Source organism: Chelonus insularis, unplaced genomic scaffold, assembly GCF_013357705.1.
Source record: "Chelonus insularis isolate UGA/USDA-ARS -01 unplaced genomic scaffold, ASM1335770v1 contig_100_pilon, whole genome shotgun sequence".
NCBI lineage: Eukaryota > Metazoa > Arthropoda > Insecta > Hymenoptera > Braconidae > Chelonus > Chelonus insularis.
In genome coordinates this window covers 77,185-101,207 of record NW_023276341.1, presented here as the reverse complement: position 1 = coordinate 101,207, position 24,023 = coordinate 77,185, and the positions used below count along the sequence as shown (strand labels likewise).

Below are 24,023 nucleotides of genomic sequence, written 5' to 3'. Positions count from 1 at the left end.
ATAAGCCTAAATATACTTATTTATGTAGTGGGAATTACATGACATTACATGAGCCAGAAAGAAGACTTTTTTTTGTATAAGCATTTTTAATTTTTGATTGAAAACAGTGTAATTACTGTCATCTATCAGAAAACAGTGACACTAGTTGAATTTTTTTTTCTACTATACCGACGCAAGATAACTTACCAGTCCTAATTTCTTAAGTTGACTGTTCAACGAAATGATAAACATTAAAAAAAGAAAAATTTTTATAATTTGATTGAATATTAAATGATTGAAAATAAAAAAAACCAATTTTAAAAAATTAAAAGAATAAAGCTTATTTTTAAAATGATCATTAGATAAAAAATCTGGGCATCATAGAATTTGATTAACAATCAGTAAGATTATACATTTAAAGATTTAAATTTAAAAGATTGTAAAAATGCCTTTGACTGACATCTTATTGGGGACGGATGTCACGCTCCCTTGGACTCCTGTTCTGTAGTCTTCATGGTTCATAGCGTAATGTCCATCGCTCAACTGGCTTATATGAACATTAACCATTTCAGAAATTTCCTCAACTGATTTACCAGCCTCAAACTATCCGATAATTCTTGATCGTTCAGATTCAGAAAGATTTGCGTTAGGATATCTGATCATCATAGCTTTAATACAATTAATATGTGGTTAATAGAAAAATTAATTTCAATTATAATTAACTGATTACTTCACTATTACTACACTAGATTACAACTGAATTGGTTACAATTTACATAGAAACCAGTTTAAAAACAATAGAATGTTACCATCGTTACTAATATCTTAAAATTATTTGAGTAATTTAATTTAATTCATAATATTTATGGAAATATTTAATTTTAAATATATGGAAAATTTAAAAAAATAAAATACTTCACTTTTATTTATCTTTTTTATTCATTATCATTGGAGAAGTTTTAAGCTTCTTCTTAAATTATTACAAAAAATTGTACATATAAAAATAGTTATGACAAAGATAATAAACTAAGTACTATTCGGTTAACAAAGTAAAATTTAAAAATCATGTTTTTATACAAATCAATATTTAATAAATTCTTTTAAACTTACTTTGAATGAAATGAACACAAGTTTCTTTGATCATTTTTAAACTGTGTTAATTTTAAAGTTTTAATATATTTTGAGAATACAAAAAAGTCATATGACATATGTCACGTTAACTACTCATGTATTCGTTTGAAGACAATAAAAATTCTGATTATATTCATTAACAAATATTTGTAAAAATATAATGTATTTACCATTTTATTCGTGATTCAAGAATAGTAATTTAGGTTTTCATTTAATTAAAAGATTAGATATAAGATACGTTCAAACTGACACCATAATATAAAAAAAAGTGTTCTACTTCATACAACAATGCCAAAATTTATTCAATGTAATTAATTGATCATTGATATAGTTACATTAATTATTATTGTTATTACCATTATTCTTATCAATACTTGATTTAAAATATCTTCAGCTGCACTTGCATCAATTTTAAATGGGCTTCTATCCACAGTTAAATTCATACTAAAATTACATACATGTCTACCTTTAATAAGATTTTTTTCAAGTAATTCATATATAAATAATTATATTGTGACTACTATAAAATTCCTGAAGTTCCAGTCTCATGTTTGATAAGATTTTTACAGTGCTCGTGAACTTGATTTTCTGATTTTTCATCAGGAATTTTATGAATTTTAAACCACTCGATTGTTGCCTTCAATAAACCAGGATATTGTTTTTCCACATCTCCGATATCTAAAATTAAATATAATCATGTAATATTTCATGTTAAAATTATAAGCTGCTTGAAAGATTATTACACGTTATCTAATACTGTGCAATCATCTTATAAAATGTGAAAAAGTAAATCTTACCTTCATCAATTAGAGTTACAGTACCAAGATCTTTAACTTTCAAAACTTCTCCTCTCTTTGCTACCTAAAGAATAAATATGAAACATCAAGTAGTAAAAAAAATTTTTTAGAGTGAATGATATAATTTATTATACTAATTACCCGGTAACCAATTTCAAGAACATCAATGAGTGAGTCATCAGAGACGAAAATATGTACTCCTAAACCAGCTGAAGAAGAACCAGAAATAAGACTAGCTCAAGATGAATCGATAAATCAAGTTGGAGATGATCTCCACCAAATATCACTCCTAAATAACAGTAAAAAAATTTTTTTACACCATGGTAACTTTATATTGTGATGCTAAGAATCAATTTTGCAAGCTTATTAGAAAAAAATTCATTACTTTATGATGATAATATTACCCTCCCTTGTCGGTATATCATTGGTGGAGGTGTTCCTGCACCTGCATTTCTTAGTTCTTTGTTGAGAAGTTTCACTTATTCTATCATTCTGGGTTCAAATTTAGCTGGTGTTAAACCTGGAATTAGCCCTACAATAGATTAATATTATTGATAAACAGAAAATAATTATTTTAAAGTTAATCAAGAGTATTTGTTTTGTGTAAAAAATAAGAAACAATTTAATAAATAAACACTACAAAACTAATGTAGATAAAACTGTTAAAATTAGTGATTTCATTTCTTGATAATAAGATTCATGATTATAAAATTGAATAAGATGAATAAGAAAATATTTTTATAGTTGATTTGTCTAGATTAGTATATAAAGTGAATTACCGGTGGATGGTTTTCCTTATGGATGTTGAGAATGATGTGGTAAAGGAGTATGTGCTGCACGTCCATTTGCTAATGCTTGGTGTTGTCCACCTACCCCCGTGATCAGAGATAATGGAGACATTTGATAATTTAAAGTCAGTGAATAAGGTGTGTGAAGACTTCTTTGAATCATACTGTCACTACCACCGCAACCATATGCTCCATAACTGCTCCTATGTCCTTCTTTTCGATTTCCATCAATTGCTTTTTGGAGTTCAACTTGACTAGACACTGGACGTTTCTCGCATTTATATGAATATAAATACTTCATGTATTTTAACAAAAAAAAAGATTATTATTATTTTTCATACAACTTTCAATATGTTTATAAAGTTTATGTTTACATTTGAAAAATTAATACCTTTTCTGAAAAATGTTTACCAGAAATCGCTATGTTCACTCTATTGGGTGCCTCAGAATGCCCCGAATGCAATAAGTGCTGATGATGATAAAATGTACTAAAATCAAATTCCCTAGAGTTCAAATAATGAAATATAAATTAGAAAATGGCCCGTTTGCTATAATATTTTTTGTTAATCACTAAGAAAAGTAATAAGTTTTGATTCGTACAAATTTCATGGTATTTACATAATTGTATCGAAGAAAATTTTGAAGAACAAACTATTTGAGATAATTTCTCATAAATAAAATATTTTTGTGAAAATGGTTTATTTGATCCACACTGTAGACACTAGCGTCCTCTGAGAATCTACTGTCGATAAAATAGTTCACGTAAGATACATGATACAAAGAATAGTTCAAAACTAAAAGTGCATTCAAACGACAAGGAAAATTATGTCAGTGCAGTGGATGCAGTCTCATATTAGTTAATGTTGTGCTAAAATTCGACCAAGACCGAGTTAAATGGATTATATATTTATATATTTATTTTTACAAAATTTTTTCAATCAGTAGGAATTTCTTTATTAATATTTTTTTTACAAAAAACTTAAAAATTAAATGATATGAAAAACATGAGTAATAAAAAAAGAGCATTTTTTCAACTTTTGCTTTAAATTTGAAATTAATAAACAAAATAAAAATTAAATAAATCATTATTCTTTGAACTTTCAATCCAAACTTCCATGAATGAAAAAAAGGAGTTGATAAACTTTCATTTAGAATTATCAATTTCTTGCTTCAAACTACTAGCATCTTCATCGTCTTCTGTACCATTAACATCACCTTCTTTTTTATTAGTTTTTTAAAATTACTAATTACTTAAAATAAAGTATAGTACATGTCGAACTCTTGAAATACCTCTAAATGACTGAAATCTTCTAAATTTTGTACTGAAAAAATTATTTAAAGTTAAAATATGTACACTTTTTTTAATACTTGTATGTTAATCAGGACTTTAATGATCTTGCAAAGGATCTGTAAAAATTTTCAGACTAGAATGAATCATGAATTATTATAACTAAAATAGAAATAATTTTCTACAACTGTAGGTTTACGTCTTAATTTATACATAAGCATTTTTATTATAATAAATGTTAAAAACAATGAATAAGGTGAATAAACAACTCTCCAAATGGAAAGTTAATACATACGTAAAAATTAAATAGTAAATCAATAAAAAAATTTGATACATGTTTTTACCAGATCCAACAAAAAAACATTACAAGTCCAAAAATATCTACATACATATACATAAATTTTTAAAAACTTACAAGTGTTATTTTGTTTATTATAAACAAACAGTGATACGGGTGGTTGCAGTACCTCAATTTTTTCATAATGAGAAAAAGCTTTTAAATCGTAACTCGCACAAGATAGGAATTGAGGTATAGTTAGCATTCGGATTTGATACATGTCCCACAATGAAACTAGCTTCTCATTGCGAATAATATTTGTAGCTTTCATAAACTTTCGAGTAAAATGTCCCGTTACAATACTTTTGTACTCCAATAACGCATTCTGTTGCAAATTATTTATATGTGCTGAAATAAAATCATCAGTTAAAAAATACTTGTAAAAATAATTGTCCGTGTGTGTATTAGCTTAATTATTTTATACACACCTGTAAATTTCCATATTGAAGGATGTTCACCAAATAGAAGTGTAAGAAGTCGATTGTATGCTTCGGAAAAGTTGTTTGTTCGATGTACCATTTTAAATACGCTCAAACACTCTGCCCGTGTTAATTGAACCCATTGGCGGTCATAATATGTAAGGAATTTATGAAAAATACTCTTCATACACTCAGGAATATTCTGTAATAGCCAGTCGTAAGCTTCTCTCATATCTTCAGGTGGCAATAGAGGTAATGCTATAAATTTCTTCATGATGACTCTCGCCATCCGACACTGTTGAAGGAAAGGAAGCAATCTTAATTTCTTTAACCGTTTTGTAATGGCGAGTATAGTGGAAAAAGCATCTTGAATGTGTAGCTTCAGGAAAATTTGAATGTATTGCAAGTGCTAAAGCGACCTCAAAATCTGATGTAATAAATGTAGGCTGTATTTGAGGTGAAAGGATAGTTGAAAAGTAATTCAATAACTTTGTGTACGCCGAGGCAGTTTTTTTTTCCATTAGGCTCCACAAAATTGGTATCGCCTGCAATTTGAAACATGAATTATTTCAATTTTCATAACACGATTACTTGAACAAAATAATTAAGAAATTAATTTTACGTACGGTATTATTTACTATAGCTAAAATAGTAAAAAGTTGATGAGCTTTTGGCTTTCTCGGTACTACTGAAAATGTTGCATCCATCATAAGATGCAGAGGATTGATTAATTTTAATAATTCAACATTGCCGTATATAGTGATACATGAGCCATCGGTGCTTTTAATCGTTGAGACGTGCATTTTATTTATGTCACCATTGTTAGAGAATAAAAATGCCCACTGAGGATCATCTAAAATCATTTGATATTCTTCTAACATGAGAGGTATTGGTGGTTGAACCTCTTCACGCCATTTACGCATTCGCGGCTCCATTTCCAGCCAAGTTTTTATCATGACTACTTCAGGATACCTAAAGATCATGGCATATTACGTGAAAATGAAATGTATATAACAAAATGTTAAAAAAATTACTCAACAATATTTAGGAAGAAGAATATACTCACTTTAAACTTAATTCATTGTAAATCATTTTAATTGATTTAAATCTATCCGTAATAACCTCATTCCGTAAATCCTTTTCAAAATTGTACATTCTTTCTGATAAATGATTTTTTGGATGATTGTGCTTGTGGAGAGAATTAAAACGACCATCAATAATTTTTCCGGAACCTTTACAATAATTTGAATCTTTTTGGATACAAACCAGATATCTATAAGAAGTATATTATTGCATAAGAATAAGGATCTACCTGTATATTCATATGTATACGAATGTGATTGCATAAACATTGTAAAAAATTTGATTTATTAATAATGAAGTTGGTTCTTACGATGTATTCTTTACTTTTTTAGAGAAATGATAACAATAACCATCAAAAATTTGGCTTTCTAATTTTCTTCGATCCGAGACTCCTGGTCCATGATGAAATGATAAACACTGCATATTAATCACTTTGAAATACCGTGAAAATGATTGTCTAATTATTTTAGAACTCACACATGTATTATTAATCTTCATTAATCGAATATAACCGAGCAATATCGAAGATTCGCGAATTTGTTATAGAATTTGAACTTCGGTAAAAATCGGTAATATTCGGGCAACACATTGCCGGTCCTTTTATACCTCGAGAACATTCGTAGTGCTCCGGCAGTATAAACGCATGCGTATGTTCTCAACGTGACTAGTGCCGATAGTATCTTTCTTCATTTTCAAACTGAATCAATCTCTACATTTCTTGAAAATAATTTTATATTTTGAACTTTTCTATTAATTATTTACGTGAACATTTATGTAAACATGGCCTTACCAATCATTCACCACCGTGAGCACAGAATATTTGACGGACATTCTTATCATCGATATCGAGAAGTGGGCAATGCAACGTAAGTATATTTATGTAAAACTAATTATTATCTATTAATGAGTATTGTCAATTAAAACAAAAAATTATTTAAATTTGAAACGCGATATATTATTGCATGTTATACTTGAATTCAGTTTCTACTGGATATTACATCAGAGTGAGAGAGAAACAGATTCTCAACTTATTGTTGTTTACATGTTGTTCTTCATTTGTATGTACATTTTATCTTTACATTTTGGTAGCACTCTTTTCAAAACAATTCTTAGAAAACCGAACGAAAATTTATTTCTTTTCAAACGATAGTTGAGAATGCAAATTAATATAAGTTTGTTTACTTTTTATTGTATATTCTTGGAAATGTGTGCTTATAATTTTATTATCATTGATTATAATTACTCTCTTTTCAGATTGCTGCGATGTCAATTATATCGAGAATTTTTTTGCAGGGGACAAGGTAAAATTGTCAATAATGTCTTTCAACTTTTAAAAGAACATAATCATCCTAGGCGCAATAATTTGGTGTTAACACAAAACTTTCGTGATGAATTACAAGAAGAATGCAGGAGACGACTCACAAATACTCGGACGATTTATCGTGCAGTTTCAATTAGGTAAGTAAATTTTGACACACTTTTTTATGATATTAATATAATTATGATAGCTCGAACATTGTACATAGAGCTCTACAACAATAAAAAACATTAATTTAAATTTCTTTTTACATTATTGAAATAGTATAGAAATGAAAATTTTGGATAATTTAGTTTTATTGAGTCATGATAACTAATTGAAGAATATCTGCAAATTAAAGAAATAAATAATCACCATAATAACGATCAATAGATCATACAAGTCAATAATTCATCTACTTTATTTTACATTGAAATTTTAAGTTAAATAATATGTAACTTTTACAGACATCCAGATGCATCTGGATTAGTGCCATTCCACACTGTTAAGAATAATATGAATCGGTGGCAACGAGACCATCATTTGCCTGAACCTCAATCGCTGTCAATATTCAGAGCTCTTTTACAATTACAAACATATGAAAATTTATTGATGTATGAGAGAGGATCCTTGACAATTAATTTTTGTAATACTGCTGTAAATCATCGTGATAAAAAGGCAGCTGTCATTACTGATAATAGTTTAATACGAAAAATAGGAGCAAGAAATAATGAGCTGCTCGATTTATATGTTGATACTAACCAAGTTCTGGTTACACCTGATATGGGTATTTCTACAATCATGACCTGGATTTTACCTCATCGAAACTATGTATGTTTTTTGTAACATTTAATTCAATAACATAGTTTTATAATGTCTCATAAATTAATATACATTTTCTTCAATTTTTATATTTACAGAGTTTTCCAATAATATGGAATTTGATTAACAATAACAATACTTCAATATATGAAGTTATTGCTGAAAACATTCATGATAAACTAATAGAATCAAATATCAATATCGATACAGTTTATTATAATTTCAATCAAAATCTGTACCACTCAATTTCAACAACTTTTGATAATGTCAACATCCACGGTTTGTTTACATCACATTGTCTGGTAAGTTTATATAACTTATTAGGTTTTTGAATTATTATAAAAAAAAAAAGGAACAACGTGAATTTATATTACAGATACTTTTGACCCGTGCAAAAAACATTGAAGGTTTTGAAATTAATAATAGAGATCATCAAATATTGCTGAAAAAATTTATTTGTTTGAGCTGGTTACCAAGCGATCAAATTTATCCTGCTTTTGTTGAATTATCATATAATCTTCCGATTAAAATGAAAGACTCTAATTTTGAAGAATTCATTAAATATTATGGCCAAATGTGGATCAATACTGTTGGAACAAATAATTACTCATTTTATCAAAACTTTGATTTATTTTGTCAAGTTTCTCATAAAAATTGGAAAAAAACACAATCACACCTGAATAATAATTTTAATATTTGGAACCTTTGCAAAGTATTATTAAAATGGTTCAACTCTATGCACAAGGATTTAAATCGTTTGGAAGAAGATAATAATTATGTTGCTGCTGCTCGTGTAAAGATATATCCTTCAAGAAGTAAATTAAGAAGATTGTGGACGTTATTTAATGGACATTTTATAGACAGGAACGCATTTTTAGCAGTCTCTTCAAACTTAATTGATGAATATTTTCAAGATTTAATATTTAATCAAGTGACAGTTGATTCAGATTTTGAGTTAGTGACACTAGTTCACTTAAATCATAATTTACCAGAGGTACGATTCATTGAAAATGATAGAAATTTCAACGAAATAATTTTACACGATGTGCCAAATCATCGTCCCGAAAATGGTAAGAGTTTCAAACAAAATGATTGAAAATCTTCATTTTCATGTGAATAATAATTTCTAAGAAACTTTCCTAAATTTAGTTTCAGTAATGGAACCTTTTCTTTTGAAATTTTCATTCTTTATGCTGTTCATCTTCTCTACTTCTCAATTACTGGTACTGTTTCTTATCTATTGCAAGTATATTGTATCAAATTCATCGGTAATAAACTTTTTTCATATTTCAGCACCCAGGTTCGGAGCTGATGATATCTGTTTAGCGTGTGCTGAAAGGGACCCATTTTATAGATTCCGGCCATGTGGACATGCAGTTTTATGTAGAAACTGTTATGAAATTATTGTAGCCTTAGCAGAAGCAGAAGAAGAAAGGATAACATGCCCAGTTTGTCGGGGTCACCCTAGGGAAGCTGAGGAAATTTAAACTTGACCGATTATTCCATGATAATTTTTATTTATCTTCAGTTGAAATGATTCAGTTAATATTTAATTCCTGTTTTGTTTTTCTAAACTCGATTCAAATTTTAAATTCGAGAAACAATATTCAGTACAAAATTTAGAAGATTTCAGTCATTTAGAGGTATTTCAAGAGTTCGACATGTACTATACTTTATTTTAAGTAATTAGTAATTTTAAAAAGCTAATAAAAAAGAAGGTGATGTTAATGGTACAGAAGACGATGAAGATGCTAGTAGTTTGAAGCAAGAAATTGATAATTCTAAATGAAAGTTTATCAACTCCTTTTTTTCATTCATGGAAGTTTGGATTGAAAGTTCAAAGAATAATGATTTATTTAATTTTTATTTTGTTTATTAATTTCAAATTTAAAGCAAAAGTTGAAAAAATGCTCTTTTTTTATTACTCATGTTTTTCATATCATTTAATTTTTAAGTTTTTTGTAAAAAAAATATTAATAAAGAAATTCCTACTGATTGAAAAAATTTTGTAAAAATAAATATATAAATATATAATCCATTTAACTCGGTCTTGGTCGAATTTTAGCACAACATTAACTAATATGAGACTGCATCCACTGCACTGACATAATTTTCCTTGTCGTTTGAATGCACTTTTAGTTTTGAACTATTCTTTGTATCATGTATCTTACGTGAACTATTTTATCGACAGTAGATTCTCAGAGGACGCTAGTGTCTACAGTGTGGATCAAATAAACCATTTTCACAAAAATATTTTATTTATGAGAAATTATCTCAAATAGTTTGTTCTTCAAAATTTTCTTCGATACAATTATGTAAATACCATGAAATTTGTACGAATCAAAACTTATTACTTTTCTTAGTGATTAACAAAAAATATTATAGCAAACGGGCCATTTTCTAATTTATATTTCATTATTTGAACTCTAGGGAATTTGATTTTAGTACATTTTATCATCATCAGCACTTATTGCATTCGGGGCATTCTGAGGCACCCACTCTATTCACAAAAATTCAGGTATTATAACTTATGAAAAAAAAATCCCCTAAAAAACTCAAACAGCATTAATGTCGCGTAGTGTACTACAGTACCGGACATAAATGCTGTTCAATTTTTTAAGGGCTATACAGGCGATTTCCCTATACCGTCCTATAGAAAATCACACAGCATTTATGTCCGGTACTGTACTAGTATTAGATATATGAAAAAATACGACTGCTTTATACGAAAAAAATAATTTTGATTTTACCGATCTTAAGGTTCATCATACATAGGACATTTTTAAAATATTTCACAAGGTCAGGTTGGCTTGTTGTATAGTTGTAGTTACTTTACCGGTTTTTTCGAATTTTTCACAAGTAAACAGGTTTGTATTCAAATAAAAATTGATCTTTTTCTTCATCCTGAAATCTTATAAAAGACATAAGCCATTGTGAATCATTTATATCACTTGCTGCTTTTACTGCAAATACTGTGAATATCATCACCTACAGTTCGATATTTTTTTTATTATTTAGTGCACTATCATCGACATCCAAACTATTGAACTTTGAACCGGAACATTTAATTTACGATGTTATTAAGTAAGTAAACAGAATTTTTTAATGATAAGTATATTTTGATTATTTTCATTTGAATGCGCAATTTTTTTTCAGAAATATTTTTGTTCGTTTCATCGATCAGCTTAATAGCAACTGCGGAACTTTGTGAAAATGGAAAAGATGATCACTGTATGGCTCTAGACAGTCCGCAAAGTACTTTTAATCAGGAAACTGATTGGAATAAAGCTGATTCAATTTATCAATTTCATGCAAAAAATATCATTGGAGAAGATATTTCTTTAGATAAATATCGTGGACATGTAATGATTATTGTGAACGTTGCCAGCGAATGTGGATTAACTGATACAAACTATAAACAATTAGTTGATCTTCATCGGAAGTATGGAAAGAGCAAAGGGCTAAAAATTCTCGCATTTCCGTCGAACGAATTTGGCGGACAAGAACCAAAAAGTAATGAAGAAATTTTTAAATTTTCCAAAGGCTATAATGTTGAATTTGACATGTATTCAAAGATAAAAGTAAATGGAGAAGATGCTCATCCTCTTTGGAAGTGGCTAAAAAGTAAAAAAAGCGGTTTAATCATAGATGCTATCAAATGGAATTTTACTAAATTTATTATTGATAAAAACGGTCAAGTTGTTGAACGATTTTCTCCAACAACTGAACCAGTTGCTATGGAAAATGATTTAAAAAAATATTTTTGAATTGATAAAACTACATGACTAATTTAATTATAAAAATAAAAAATATTTTCAATACATACATACATTCATACATAATAAAACAATAAACACTTGCAAATATTATGTAGCCATATTACGCAAAATAATACAACATATTTTAATGCATGTATTTTTTATATTATCGTTTATTTAATCAAATATTTACATCGTATAAATTGATGATTATCAAAAATCTTTTTCTTCGGAAATTTTTCAATCGATTTTTATAAGAAATAGTAGTATTAATAAAAAATTACACAAATTATGTATTGCACAAAAGTTCTATGTACAAGTATTTACGAATCATAAATTGGATATATAATTAATTATCATAAATATAAAGTTATCTTAAATTGTTGAAATTAATTAAAAGACAATTTATTGAGTTTCATATTCATTATCTGTATATACTGTTTTTTTTTCTTCAATGGAAAATAAATAAACCAGTTGACTAAACATAAAAAAATTAAATATCTAGTTTTAAAAATATTCATAAGGATAAATCGTATTATTTTTTATGTTTATCATATATTTTATCGTTATATATATATATCATAATCGTTAATAACTACTATTGATGCAATTTATGCACTTTCCTTGGTATCGAGATTTAAATTAATAGCAGACATTTCATGCTCCGATGCTTTATTCCGACCATTTGTGATTGTTACTATTTCCTCACAGGTCTGAAAAGATAAACCGACATTAATTAATATAAAAAATATATGTTTTTAATTCTGATATTTTACATAAAAATATAATAACAGTGTAAGTAAGAACAACTGAGACAAGAAAATTAAATTATTACCCATAGTTTCTTGTTGGATTTCTACCTTGTAGGAAGGATTATCGTAGGCTGATGTTGTTTTACGAGGTGATATATCTGCTTTACTACTTGATCTCCTTTTCATTAGCATCATCAAAAGTATGAGTGTTGACAGAATAGCAAGAGACGCAACAATTGCTACAATGACTAGAGGTCCATAATAGTTTCCTTCATGTAATGGAATTGACGCAAGTTTTCCTTGTTGAGAAATACCAACAGGTAAAACTGTACCAGGTTTCGTGATAAAATCTTGTACATTACTTTTTTTTATTCTTCCATTAGTTAAATAAACTTCAAGCCACAATCGATACCTAGTGCCAGGTTTAAGATCATTTATTATTGTTTTAGCTGGAGAATCTCTTTTTGCTATTTTAAATGTGCTTGTATCGCCTTTTCCACTATCACTTTGATAAATTGCTCGATAGATGTTGACGTATTTGTCTTCTGGATAAGGAACTCCACTCCATGATATTTCAACATCTTGTGATTTAACCATTTTTATTTCTACTTTTACATCAAATGAGTAGGGATCCGGTTCAACGGAAGTTGTAATTTGTATCTAATAACATGAAAACGAAAAATTTTTTTAACATTAAATTATATTTAATACAATAATTAGAAAATTTTTGTTTTTTTTATTTTTCAAATAAAGACTGCTGTAAAAAGTCATTTTGAATAATCAAAAAAATGTTTAATTTTTGCTTACCGTTCTTTCACTAATAAGCTCTGTTGTTTGACCAGGAAATGGAATAATAGAAATTCCAATTTCATATGTAGTTGATGGTTTCAAGTTCTCAATGAAATAATTAGTTACTGCTCTATGAATAAGTGATGTTGTAGCGTATACTTTACTATCATGTTCTTTATATCTCAACTGAACACCATCAATAAATTGAAGTTCATATTCAGTAAATTTCTTCCAAATTACATTAATCCAACTTGAGTTGATTTCCATTACTCTCAATTCAGCATCAATAGGAATTTGAGGGGGTAATGTTGTAAGTTCTTCATGTTTATTAAGAGTTCGAACACTGTAAATTTTGCTACTCGGACTAGTTTTTATATCTCTTAAATTAACTATCACTCGGACTTTGTATTCAGTAGCTGGTTCTAATCCATCGAGTTCAAATTCTAGTTGAGGTGTTGCTATAATGTCATTCGGTGGTATAAATACTTGAGATTCCCATGTTGAAGGATCCATATTTCTATTTGAAAAAGAATAAAATAATTTAATAAATACATTTTTTTGACATTGATTATTGAAGTTTGCCTTTTTTTTAATTCAAAAATATTATTCACTTACGCTTTATCACTTGTGTAACGTAGTTCAACACGACCATGAAGTCCTACTAAAATTGAAGGTACTGTAAAAATTAATCTCACTGTTTTCTCATCAAGAGCATCGAGAGCCTTGATAAATACTTCATTCGTCAACGGTTGACCAGGAACATTGTGAGAATATGTAGAAATACCGCTGTGTATTGGAAAATTCGTAGTATACGTATCCTCTGATAAACCTGTATCCAAAAATTTAGTTTCAATAAAAGATTATATCATATATCGTATAATGGATAAACTTATTTGAATGATTTCAATTATGTGATGAATGATTGATGAAAATTTTTAATAAAATAATTTTTAATTTAATAGAATTAGTAATTTTCCGGAAAAATCAGGAACGAACCTGATTGCATGGGTGCTTGAGCGTTGAATGGATGGTTCAAGTGCAAAACTCCTGAATTCGGGGTGTGAGCATCGATGCGAGGTGGCTGTGCAGGCAATCCATTTTGATAAGGGTGAATAAGGGGATTTTGATGTGGATAATTTTGAAGAGAACCAAGATTGGTATTATACTGATTTATATGAGCAAGTAATTCTTCAATTTGTTGATTAGAATTAGGAATTTCTTGTGTATGGATATGATAAGTTGTCTCACCATCTTCATTTTTGTGAGCAACTATTTGAGGCTTTACTTTTTTAGATCCTTGAATTGGTACACCAAAATATCCCAATGGAATTTGGTTTGTTGGTGAATCACCTTGATTTGATATCTGTTGATGAAATTCGTAAAGACCAGGATGACTTTCAATTGGATGATTCTCTGGTTGAGCTATGCCTGGGTGATGAAGATTAATCAAATGTAAAATTTCTTCAGGAAGAATTCCTTGATCTGGCATCTTTTGACTTGATTTAATTTTTGTTGACGATGGATAATCTGGTTTGGGTTTTAATTCATCACTAAATATACCGCCAGGAGTTTTTTTCTTTGTATTTGTAGGTATATTATATAAAGGATCTTGTGTATTCTGTTTTACAGATGTGGATTCAATATCCCTGTAAGGTGGTCCCGCAGCTGAATTATCAAATTGTGTTGGATCAAATTTAGCTGGTGGGATATTTTCACCGTTAATAGGAGAAAATGAAAATGAAGCAGAATCAGGATTATTAAGAGAAATAAACTGAGGTTGATCTGCTGTATTAACTTCTTTGATTGGCGGAGAAGAAAGTTTGTTAAGATTTTTAGTTGGAATATTGAAGTTTTCAGTGTTCTTTTTATTATTTCCTGAGTTTATTAATGGAAATTTATCTGGCGCTAACGGACCAGGGAAATTTTCTTGTATGGGTTGATGATGATGTAATAAATGTTGTTCGATAATTTCTTTATGTTGTTTGATTGGTTCAATAAGTTTTTTAGAATCTGTTTTTGATTTAGATTTATCTTTCAAAGGTGGTGCAATCTTTTCATGCTGTTTATTGGATAATTGAAATATTTCCTCTACACTGGCTTCAGTAGGTTTATAGTCTGGATTATATGGACCATTATACGGAATAGTAGGATGACCAGGGTCCATAGGATAATGTAATAATTCAGGAGCATTAGAAGTTGACACCATGTTTTGATTGTACCACAGATGAGAAGAGCCACTGCTTCCTACCTCTTGAATAGGCTTTGATAGTATTTTGGATTTGTTACTTGGTTTTTCACTATTGTCAATGGATTGCTGGTTTTTCAGGTCAATCGTCATGGGACCAAGGGACGCGAACGATGTATTTTTTCCTGCAATGAGTAAAGTCTATTGTCATGGGAATTGTCTGTCAGATCTTGAATATTTTTGTCCGCTAGTCCATGCATATACTTATTATGACATTCACTATTTATTTACAAACTTTCATTAATCATGTTTTGAGACCAAAAACATGCATTTCATTTTTTTACATATGTTTTTTATTCTTCTTTAACTTTCAAGTGAAATAAAAATAAAAGAAAGATTATATTAATATATATGTTCTGATTACGTTTCAAATTAAAACATTTTAAGAAGAAATACATTAATTACTTTAATAGCATGCTTTTATACTCCAAAACTAAATCCTATGATATTAAAGTATTATTTACTTAGGTGCTTTTATAAAAATGATAGTGAAAGTTGGAGAATTACCTTCACCGAAGGAATTAGTTAGAAATTGAATGAATTGAACATCAATGCTAAAATTTTTAAGACAAACAAAATATTATATTATTTACCTGAAGAGGAAGATCCTGTTGGATCGCATATCCAGTGAGAACAACATTCATCATGAGGTAATTTAGCTAGTATTGCTCGATTAGAACATTGTAAACTAGCTGGAGGTAAAGCTAAAACTGGTGGGCATGCTGCTTGACAGGATACTTTTCCCATATCACAATAACATCTCTTTTCACAACCAGTAACATTACTTGGAATTTCACTCCAGTTATCATACGTTTTACCTTCATAATCACATGATCCATTATTTCGACAGCGTACTTCCTATAAATTATTCATTTTATAATCAAATAAATAATATAAATTATTATCTATAATTTTTGTCTTTTCAAATATGATAAGAAAATACATACTTGAGGACAGCAATGAGGAGCTTTAGCTACGAAATTAGGAGGTACAGTTTCCCAATCAAGACAATGAGGATCAAGAACATCGAGACCGAAGTCTGTAGGACATTCGATAGTGATGCACTCAGTTTTCGCACCTTCATTGCAGACACAGAAGGAAATACACTCATCATACCATTCGGCACCAATTTTATATAGTTTACCCCGATGACTACAAGAATTTTTATCCATTTTTTCCGTTATATTAGTTTTTATTACTTCGGCTGGTAGGGTAACTCGTATAGCTGGTCCAGTTCGACCTTCTTCCGTTATTCTAATATAATAACTATGAGCTGGTTCTAGATTTAATAATATTCCTCCTAAAAGTATTAATAAAATATGATAATTTCAGTGTTACAATTTCTTAAACTAAAGTTATCGACCTGTAATTAAATTAGTAAATTACTAAAATGCATTGAATAATTCTTTATATAGTGTAAAATCTAACTATATTTTGTGTAATCAACAATATATTCGAATTTTTTTAAATATAATGAACTTGAAAATTAAAAAGTATTTTTTTGATTGTTTTCAACATATATTTAATGAATTTTCCATATGTATTATTTATATTTATTAATAATAAATTATTTTTACGTGAATAAAATGAAAGTTTGTTGTTTTTTTACCTTTGTCGGGATTCTGTTGACTCCAAATATGATTATTTTTAGATATTTCAATAACTGTCTTATTCGTTAGTTCTGAAGACAATTTAAGTTTTACAGCTGTTGAATTTAGAACTTTAACATCTGTAAGACTAACACTAAGATCAGCTACATTTTCTGACTTAATTTCATGCTCTCCAAGACTTACATCACAATACGTTATTGTACAGCAAGGATCTCTGTAATTAGTAAAAAAACATTTAGAATTCGTAGCTTTTTTTTATAGTTAAAAAATGATACAGAATAAGTAAACTTTAAACTATATTTTACCGTGGATCAGCTAAAGCAACGCATCGATCATGATTATGTATCTCAGAAGTTGTTTCATTCGGTGGACATCGAGGTTCGCATTTAAGCACACCACCAATATCACAAAAGCATGTTTTGGTACATCCATCTTCAACTCGTTGTCCTCGTAATATGGGTTTGTTGGCGAAAAAACAAGTTTCATCAGGTTCTGGTGCTATGAAAATAAACAAATTAAGACAATTAGCTCATGAAAAAATAAAAGTTTTAATTGAACATTTATAAAACTTTTGATACACCCATTTTAAGAAATTACTGAAATTTTATTTAAGTAAATTCTAACATTAACTATGTTACATGTTGATAATTTTTTAACATAATATATTATGATTATCATTAAATATAATTAATAATTATTGCGATTAATCAGCTGTTAAATAAAATAAAATTCCTTAAAATTGAATTATACTATTGCTACAATGCCACAAACAGATACATACATAAATATAGGCTTTAAACTTACAACATCACTATTTTTGTATGCAGCATAATTTAATACATAAACGGATTCGCAATTTTTAAAATATGATTTATTTCATATTTACCAGAATCAGCACATACTACAACAGCACAACATCCATCCTCGCTCACTTTTTGCTCATGACAAAAAGGATCTTGAGTTCCTTTGCTTGCTCGTACATAAGGTGGAATACAGAGAGGTTCACAGTTTTGGATTGTTCCATTTTGTCCACAGACGCACTTTTCATTACAATTTCGTATAATTTTATCTCCAACTGCATACGTTTTATTATTTTCCATACATTTATGTTCACTTAATAAAATTACCGGTGTTATTTCCGTATAAGTGTCATTATGATTTGCGATGTATTCTCCGCCTAGAAGATCGTTTTACACATAAATAATTTGATATGTTAGAATAATTAAATATTCGATTATAAATAATAATGTATTAAAATATAAAAATATTTTATGCTTCAATAAATTAAAACAAAATAATGATGTGTCAATTTTTTCCTTATGGAAGGGTAAAACATTACGCTTGGATGAGAAAAAAATAGTTATTTGCATTGATGACAAATTTTTTAAAAATTTTATATTGTTTCAGTTAAAATTAAACAATCAAATGTATATTTTTATGAAATTTTTTTTTTTTTTTAATATTTAAACATCGGAATAAATAGAAAAACTTCAAATTGTCAGATTTCATTGAAGAAAAGTTAAAGCCAGTCAATTTTACAAACAATATAAATAAAACAAGTAAAATTATAAACCTTCAACTTCTTTATCTTCATCATCCATGCTCACGTCACTAAGGTCCGTTAGATTAGCGTTTAAGGAATTTGTAGGCTCTGGCGTCGATATATTGAGTGCGCGAGCTCGTGAAAAGTTCGATTCTCTTGTTTCAAATTGTGTTGATATTTTTTCAACGTTAATTAATGAAGAATTTAAAATTGGTTGGCTGTTCAATGAAAAATCACTTAAATGATGAATGTTTTTGTTAACTTGATCACTCGTACTTGTGGGTAATGTAGTTGGTTCAGTAACAAATAATCCTGATAACTTCATGGTCTTTTCTTCCATTTTACTATCCTTAGGTCTATGATATTTTGTTTCATTTTTCAATTTACTAAGTCCAACAGCTCCGTCAATTAGTCCAAGTATTTTTTTTTTATTTTCTGATGGTTTAATTTCTATGTCTTTTATATATTTTGTTGTGTTACCAATAAGTGTGTCATGTAAATTATGTTCGGACCTTACTGAACTTACATCAAGAATAGTGTCACTTTCTGTAAATAATAAATAAAATAAAAATATTAGAGAAGTAGGCATAGCAAATTGTAAAGCAAAGAGGACAAAAATTCAAATAAAACCATATTCTAACGAATTTGTCATGATTGTTAGTGGAAAATTCAACCCCTCTCTAATGGAAAAGTGAACTTTCTGCGCTATTTAAATTTTCTTAAAATATACATAATGTACCCCTTAACGTTATCATTAACTTGATATTTAGCGATTAAAAGTAACGGTATATTCCAAAAGTACCTCTTTTATCCACGTCACATTTGTTTCCTTGTAACATTTCACAAAAATAAATAATTACGAAAAACAATTCTTATTCTCTGTCTGAGGAATTTAATGGTTCATTATATACATTGGTTGACTATATTTCAAACATTGACTACTACTACTACTACTACTACTACTACTACTACTACTACTACTAAATTGGCAGTTTTAAAAAAATCAATCATTGCATGGGTTTATTGTAATATGAATTTTATTTAAAAATTTCATGAGTTCATGACAATGACTTTCTAGATTTATCCTATGCACCGTAACATAATATAATGGGTATGTGTCATTATTGAACGACACAGACAGTGGTCGAGTACAAACTCATTATTTCACGTATGTGATTACTATTTCGTAAAAGTAAGTTGTTCTAAACTTGGTTGAAACTTTCGAGCGTCAACATTCCCAGCACGGAAACCAGAACGAGGTAGGTCACCAGTGACCCCGTCATGTGTAGAATTCTGCTTGAGAAAAGGATATTCGCTCGGTTTCCCAGAGTTTCCGTAATATAAGCCAGAAACTAAGATCTTTATTTTGTTTTGATGTCATCAATGTTGTTTGTTTAATATTAAATTAGCTTTTTACATTTATTTTTCCTTCTTTTCATACTATTCACACTCATATCCATAGCACCAGGTACATTTGATTTTTAAATTCTTAACTTTACAAAAAAATTTTCAAATATTTTATTTTATCTGAAATTAATATAAGAATTAATTTACTATGTAACAGAACAAAAGTTTAATTTTTTAAAATTCATATTTATGTGACTGAAATTTTACATCTCCTTCTTCGTGTTCAATTTCAATTAGTAATAATACTGTATTTCTATCTACTTGTTGTTAATTAGTCGTATGAATTATTTCAAACTTCTGATATTTACCATATCTAGACGTTTTGTAATTTAATCTGTTACTGCATATCGAATAATATCCTATGAATGAAAATAAATCATTAAAAAAATTCAAATCATTATTAGTTCATCTATTTTCAAATAAATTCAATCAAACTGATAATAATAAACATTAAACATCATTAAAAATCAATTATTTCATTAACATACCAATATAATTAAATGAAATTTTATTTTTTTAACGACATTTTTAAGTAATATTTTAACAAGTAGAGAAGATACGTAGTTCCCACTATTATAAAAAGTGAATCAATCGTGTACTTAGTACATACATATGAATCGGATAATAAAGGTGTGAAAAAACAAATGAGATATCTATGTGAATTTTTAATTTTGTTTAACCTAATTTATTTATAGATTCATTTAATTAATCAACTTGTTACAAATAAATATAACTAATTAGTAGTTAACGCTGCAAATTAATTAAAGTTCATTATTTATTTTCCAACATATAAATTTATTTATTTCACAGACAGTAATGACTTTATTTTATTTCAGACATGTACCACCTATGTATAATCTATCAACTCAACTAAAGATTTTTTATTTCTTTAAAATAACATTCAAAGACATATACTACTAATTGACTTGGATATTATTTTTATTCATCTTTAAAGTGAAATTTTTTGTCAAGTTTTCATAAGAGATTTCTCAAAATCATTAAAATATGTTAATCTTTCAATAAAGTTTAAATTTTAATGATATAAAATAACATTTTAAAAAAAGATTTTTTGTTAAATCGAAAAAATATTCAATTATTTTAATAATAATATCATTTTCTACACTTTGTAATTAACTTTATCTATTAAAATCACATGGTGTGCATACTTAGGAGTACTGATGATATTGTCCGTTATACGTGTACAGTCTGTCAAGAAAAAATGTGAAAAAAAGCATGAAATACGGCTGTAGTCGTCTTCAAGAATTGGTTCATGCCACTTGTTTGAAAATTACTGAGATGAGGTGAGAGAAAGGAACGCAAGAGAAAAAAAAGATACAAAATGAACTCTAAGTCTTTTTCCAAGCAGACTCAGGTAAAACCCACCCATAAGTCTTGGTCGAAACTATGTATTCCGTTAAATAATATAAATAATAACAACAATAATCAACGGAAAAATTCTTAAGGAAATTCTCATGCTTTTTCTATTCAGATACATTACTAATCCTTTTTTACGTTTTATTTTTTATTCATTCAACATTTTTAAAAATGCTATGAATTTTTACATTCACTTTTTCATTATTATTACATTTATTAACTCTTTATTCATCAAATAATCATCGTATCAACCTTTAATATGTTGATGCAACACATACATATTTGATCAAATAAAAAGTATTGTACCTCTATCTTAATTATCTTTCAAATTTATTGCTAACGAAACTTTTCTTATTTTTACATTTATTATCAAAATATAAGTCCAACAGAGAAATATGTTGGAGTCAGAATCCTAATTATTTATTGACGATAGTGTACAGAATATACGTCAGAAATGAAGTAAGTTTGTCATGTGAAATTGTCCACTTGCTTGGACTGCAAATTAACCCGGAATTTTGTGACTCAACAGAGACAAAAAGAGAAAGGATGAGTATCTGGTTTTATTATTACGCAAACTATACCAAGGTTTTACCCATTCAATAGAAATCGATTGTTGCGTATAAAATACTACAGAAATCAAACAGATCTAGTCTCGGAAGTCGCAAGTTGTTCATACTTTTAATTAATATTTTCATTTTAATATATTCATAGAATCAAATGTTTTCTAAATATGGATCTTTCGTATGTAAAGAAATGATTGGAATAATTAGATCTGATCGTCTAACCTTTATGGTGCATATCTAAAATTTTTCTATTTCTATTTTAAACATATCATGCTCCAACAACTAATCTGAATTAAATTTTAATCAATAAAATTAATCGATCATTGGTCTTTGTTTTTTTTTCAAATTAATCGATTACATAAATAAACAATAGAAAATATTACTAACTGTGGTAATTAAATTAAACTCGATGAAAATATGAAATGTTTCAATAAATTTGGATCATTTTTCTCTCTCTTTCTCTCTGTTTAAATGTTGTTAAGAGTTTTTAGGTCAACCAAAATGCAGATAAACTCTAAACGATATTAAAAAGTATATCAATATGTATATATGTATCTACTTTGAAGACCGTCACACACGATAGATTGGAGAGACTCGATTTCCCCGGAGGAATCCAAGTCGTGGCAACACGGCTTTCCACAACGTCAAACAAGATTTGTAGCATATAACTCATCGCATGATCGACCTCCATTTTTTCTTATAAATCTATTGAGAAATGGCTTAAATTCTCATTTGATTATTCTTAATTAATCGTTCAAAGCTTACCGAGTATTTCATCTGCTCTGATAAATCGTTGATGTTGTTTTGTATTTTGATTGAGCGCAAGCCCGTTCTGACCCAAGAGGCATACAAATGCCACCAAGGTAAGGGACGTGATACATATTTCCTGGATGCGCATCCTACCGCATTCTTTACGAGCACAAGTCACATGTACGACCTGCTGTCAGCAGCACTGGCAACACTACCAGTTTAAAAAATAAATTCACTCTTCTTAGCACTTTTTAACTGTTATTTGTTGAATATTATTCAGTAATATATCAACTAACTAAAGTATTTATTAAGGTAAGATTTTAATCCTGTTTATTTTTCTATATTTTCACTTTCACAAAATTAAAATCTACAACACATTAACTCAATTGATACATTTAAAATGATGTATCTGTATTACATTACATCAAAACAATAATCGTTTAAATACAGTAATAATATGAATGATTCCCTACGCATCGAAGAAGAAGGATTCTTAGTCTTACTCTTGGAACAACTGTACTGTGATTGGTAGTAAACTCTCAACGAGTTTAGTAAGCGGGACTTCACCTCCTCACTTGGAATACTATACAACTATAGAAAGATCTCTTAAAGAAGCATACTTACATCGTAGTCGTTCCTGCACCTTTACTTCTTTCCGCTCCTCCTTCTCTGCCGCTCGTTCACAACCACCTCAATAGTAGACTGCTATATACATGGACTTGGCCAATCGTCTTATCTTTCTCTTACCTGTTAATATGTATCCTTAGTCTATTTCTTTTTTCTCTTTCTGCACCTCTCACTCAGAGTCAGGTATGCTCTGCAAGTTGGCGCGTTTCAGATCAAGTCTTGTTTCATTCCACCCACAATTGTAGATCGTGAATTTGCAGACATCGTTCACTCATGAAAATTAACATTCTGCAGTGCTGAGCTCCAACTAAAAAATGATAAATATATTACTAATACTGTACATTTATTTATTTACCCAAATATTCATATTTTTTAGTTTTTAAAAGTTCATATTCAAGTATAAGCCTGTTGGTACCTAGATACTAACAGGCTTATACTTAGCTTTTACTTATACGCTTTTACTTTATAAAGCTTTTACTTATACATTGACTTTCAGATCTTTGAATAATACTTTTACTTGAATTACATATGCATATATACATTCATTTAATACTTTATTTTTATATTACTTGCTTATAAACATTTCTACACTAACAATCAGTGAATAGTCACTGATTAATAATGTTTTAAATATTTTCAACAATATTAAATACGATAAAGTCAC

At 28.4% G+C, this 24,023-nt stretch overlaps 2 protein-coding genes and 1 long non-coding RNA gene across 11 annotated transcripts; 1 reads left to right on the top strand and 2 right to left on the bottom strand.

Annotated features, from left to right (window-relative positions):
- Positions 1 to 1,387: 1,387 nt before the first annotated feature.
- Positions 1,388 to 3,144, bottom strand: LOC118071843 (uncharacterized). 4 transcript variants are annotated; one of them, XR_004691000.1, is made up of 6 exons: positions 3,087 to 3,144; positions 2,687 to 2,990; positions 2,293 to 2,439; positions 2,049 to 2,196; positions 1,908 to 1,971; positions 1,388 to 1,788 (listed from the first exon to the last, which is right to left on the bottom strand). It is a non-coding gene; the product is annotated as an uncharacterized lncRNA (long non-coding RNA). The 4 variants fall into 4 exon arrangements; XR_004690978.1 differs by having other exon boundaries at positions 2,312 to 2,439; XR_004691043.1 differs by having other exon boundaries at positions 2,293 to 2,427.
- A 7,359-nt stretch (positions 3,145 to 10,503) lies between these two features.
- Positions 10,504 to 11,764, top strand: LOC118068406 (phospholipid hydroperoxide glutathione peroxidase-like). Of its 2 annotated transcripts, XM_035087028.1 has the most exons (4): positions 10,504 to 10,621; positions 10,702 to 10,808; positions 10,960 to 11,025; positions 11,098 to 11,764. In XM_035087028.1, exons 3-4 carry the CDS (start codon positions 11,016 to 11,018, stop codon positions 11,706 to 11,708), a joined length of 621 nt encoding a protein of 206 aa, XP_034942919.1. In that variant the 5' UTR covers positions 10,504 to 10,621; positions 10,702 to 10,808; positions 10,960 to 11,015; the 3' UTR covers positions 11,709 to 11,764. The 2 variants fall into 2 exon arrangements, with proteins under 2 accessions (XP_034942919.1, XP_034942093.1); XM_035086202.1 differs by having other exon boundaries at positions 10,526 to 10,808.
- Positions 11,765 to 11,917: 153 nt separating this feature from the next.
- Positions 11,918 to 23,307, bottom strand: sas (stranded at second). 5 transcript variants are annotated; one of them, XM_035081709.1, is made up of 12 exons: positions 22,748 to 23,307; positions 18,669 to 19,184; positions 17,982 to 18,272; positions 17,401 to 17,593; positions 17,095 to 17,309; positions 16,433 to 16,785; positions 16,079 to 16,343; positions 14,237 to 15,610; positions 13,856 to 14,069; positions 13,259 to 13,757; positions 12,560 to 13,111; positions 11,918 to 12,412 (listed from the first exon to the last, which is right to left on the bottom strand). In XM_035081709.1, the coding sequence occupies exons 1-12, from the start codon at positions 22,878 to 22,880 to the stop codon at positions 12,311 to 12,313; spliced, it is 4,707 nt and encodes a 1,568-aa protein (XP_034937600.1). In that variant the 5' UTR covers positions 22,881 to 23,307; the 3' UTR covers positions 11,918 to 12,310. The 5 variants fall into 5 exon arrangements, with proteins under 5 accessions (XP_034937600.1, XP_034940030.1, XP_034940840.1 ...); XM_035084139.1 differs by having other exon boundaries at positions 18,915 to 19,184; XM_035084949.1 differs by lacking the exon at positions 22,748 to 23,307 and adding an exon at positions 21,212 to 21,229.
- Positions 23,308 to 24,023: the final 716 nt, after the last annotated feature.

What these genes read in the sequence shown, in the direction of transcription:
- sas (XM_035081709.1), bottom strand. Translation starts at nt 22,880, where the DNA reads ATGCGCATCCAGGAAATATGTATCACGTCCCTTACCTTGGTGGCATTT. An exon ending in TGAAGATAAAGAAGTTGAAG is followed by an intron (nt 18,273 to 18,668) that starts GTTTATAATTTT and finishes ACGATCTTCTAG; the next exon opens with GCGGAGAATACATCGCAAAT. An exon ending in CGTTACACAAGTGATAAAGC is followed by an intron (nt 13,758 to 13,855) that starts GTAAGTGAATAA and finishes TTTTTCAAATAG; the next exon opens with AAATATGGATCCTTCAACAT.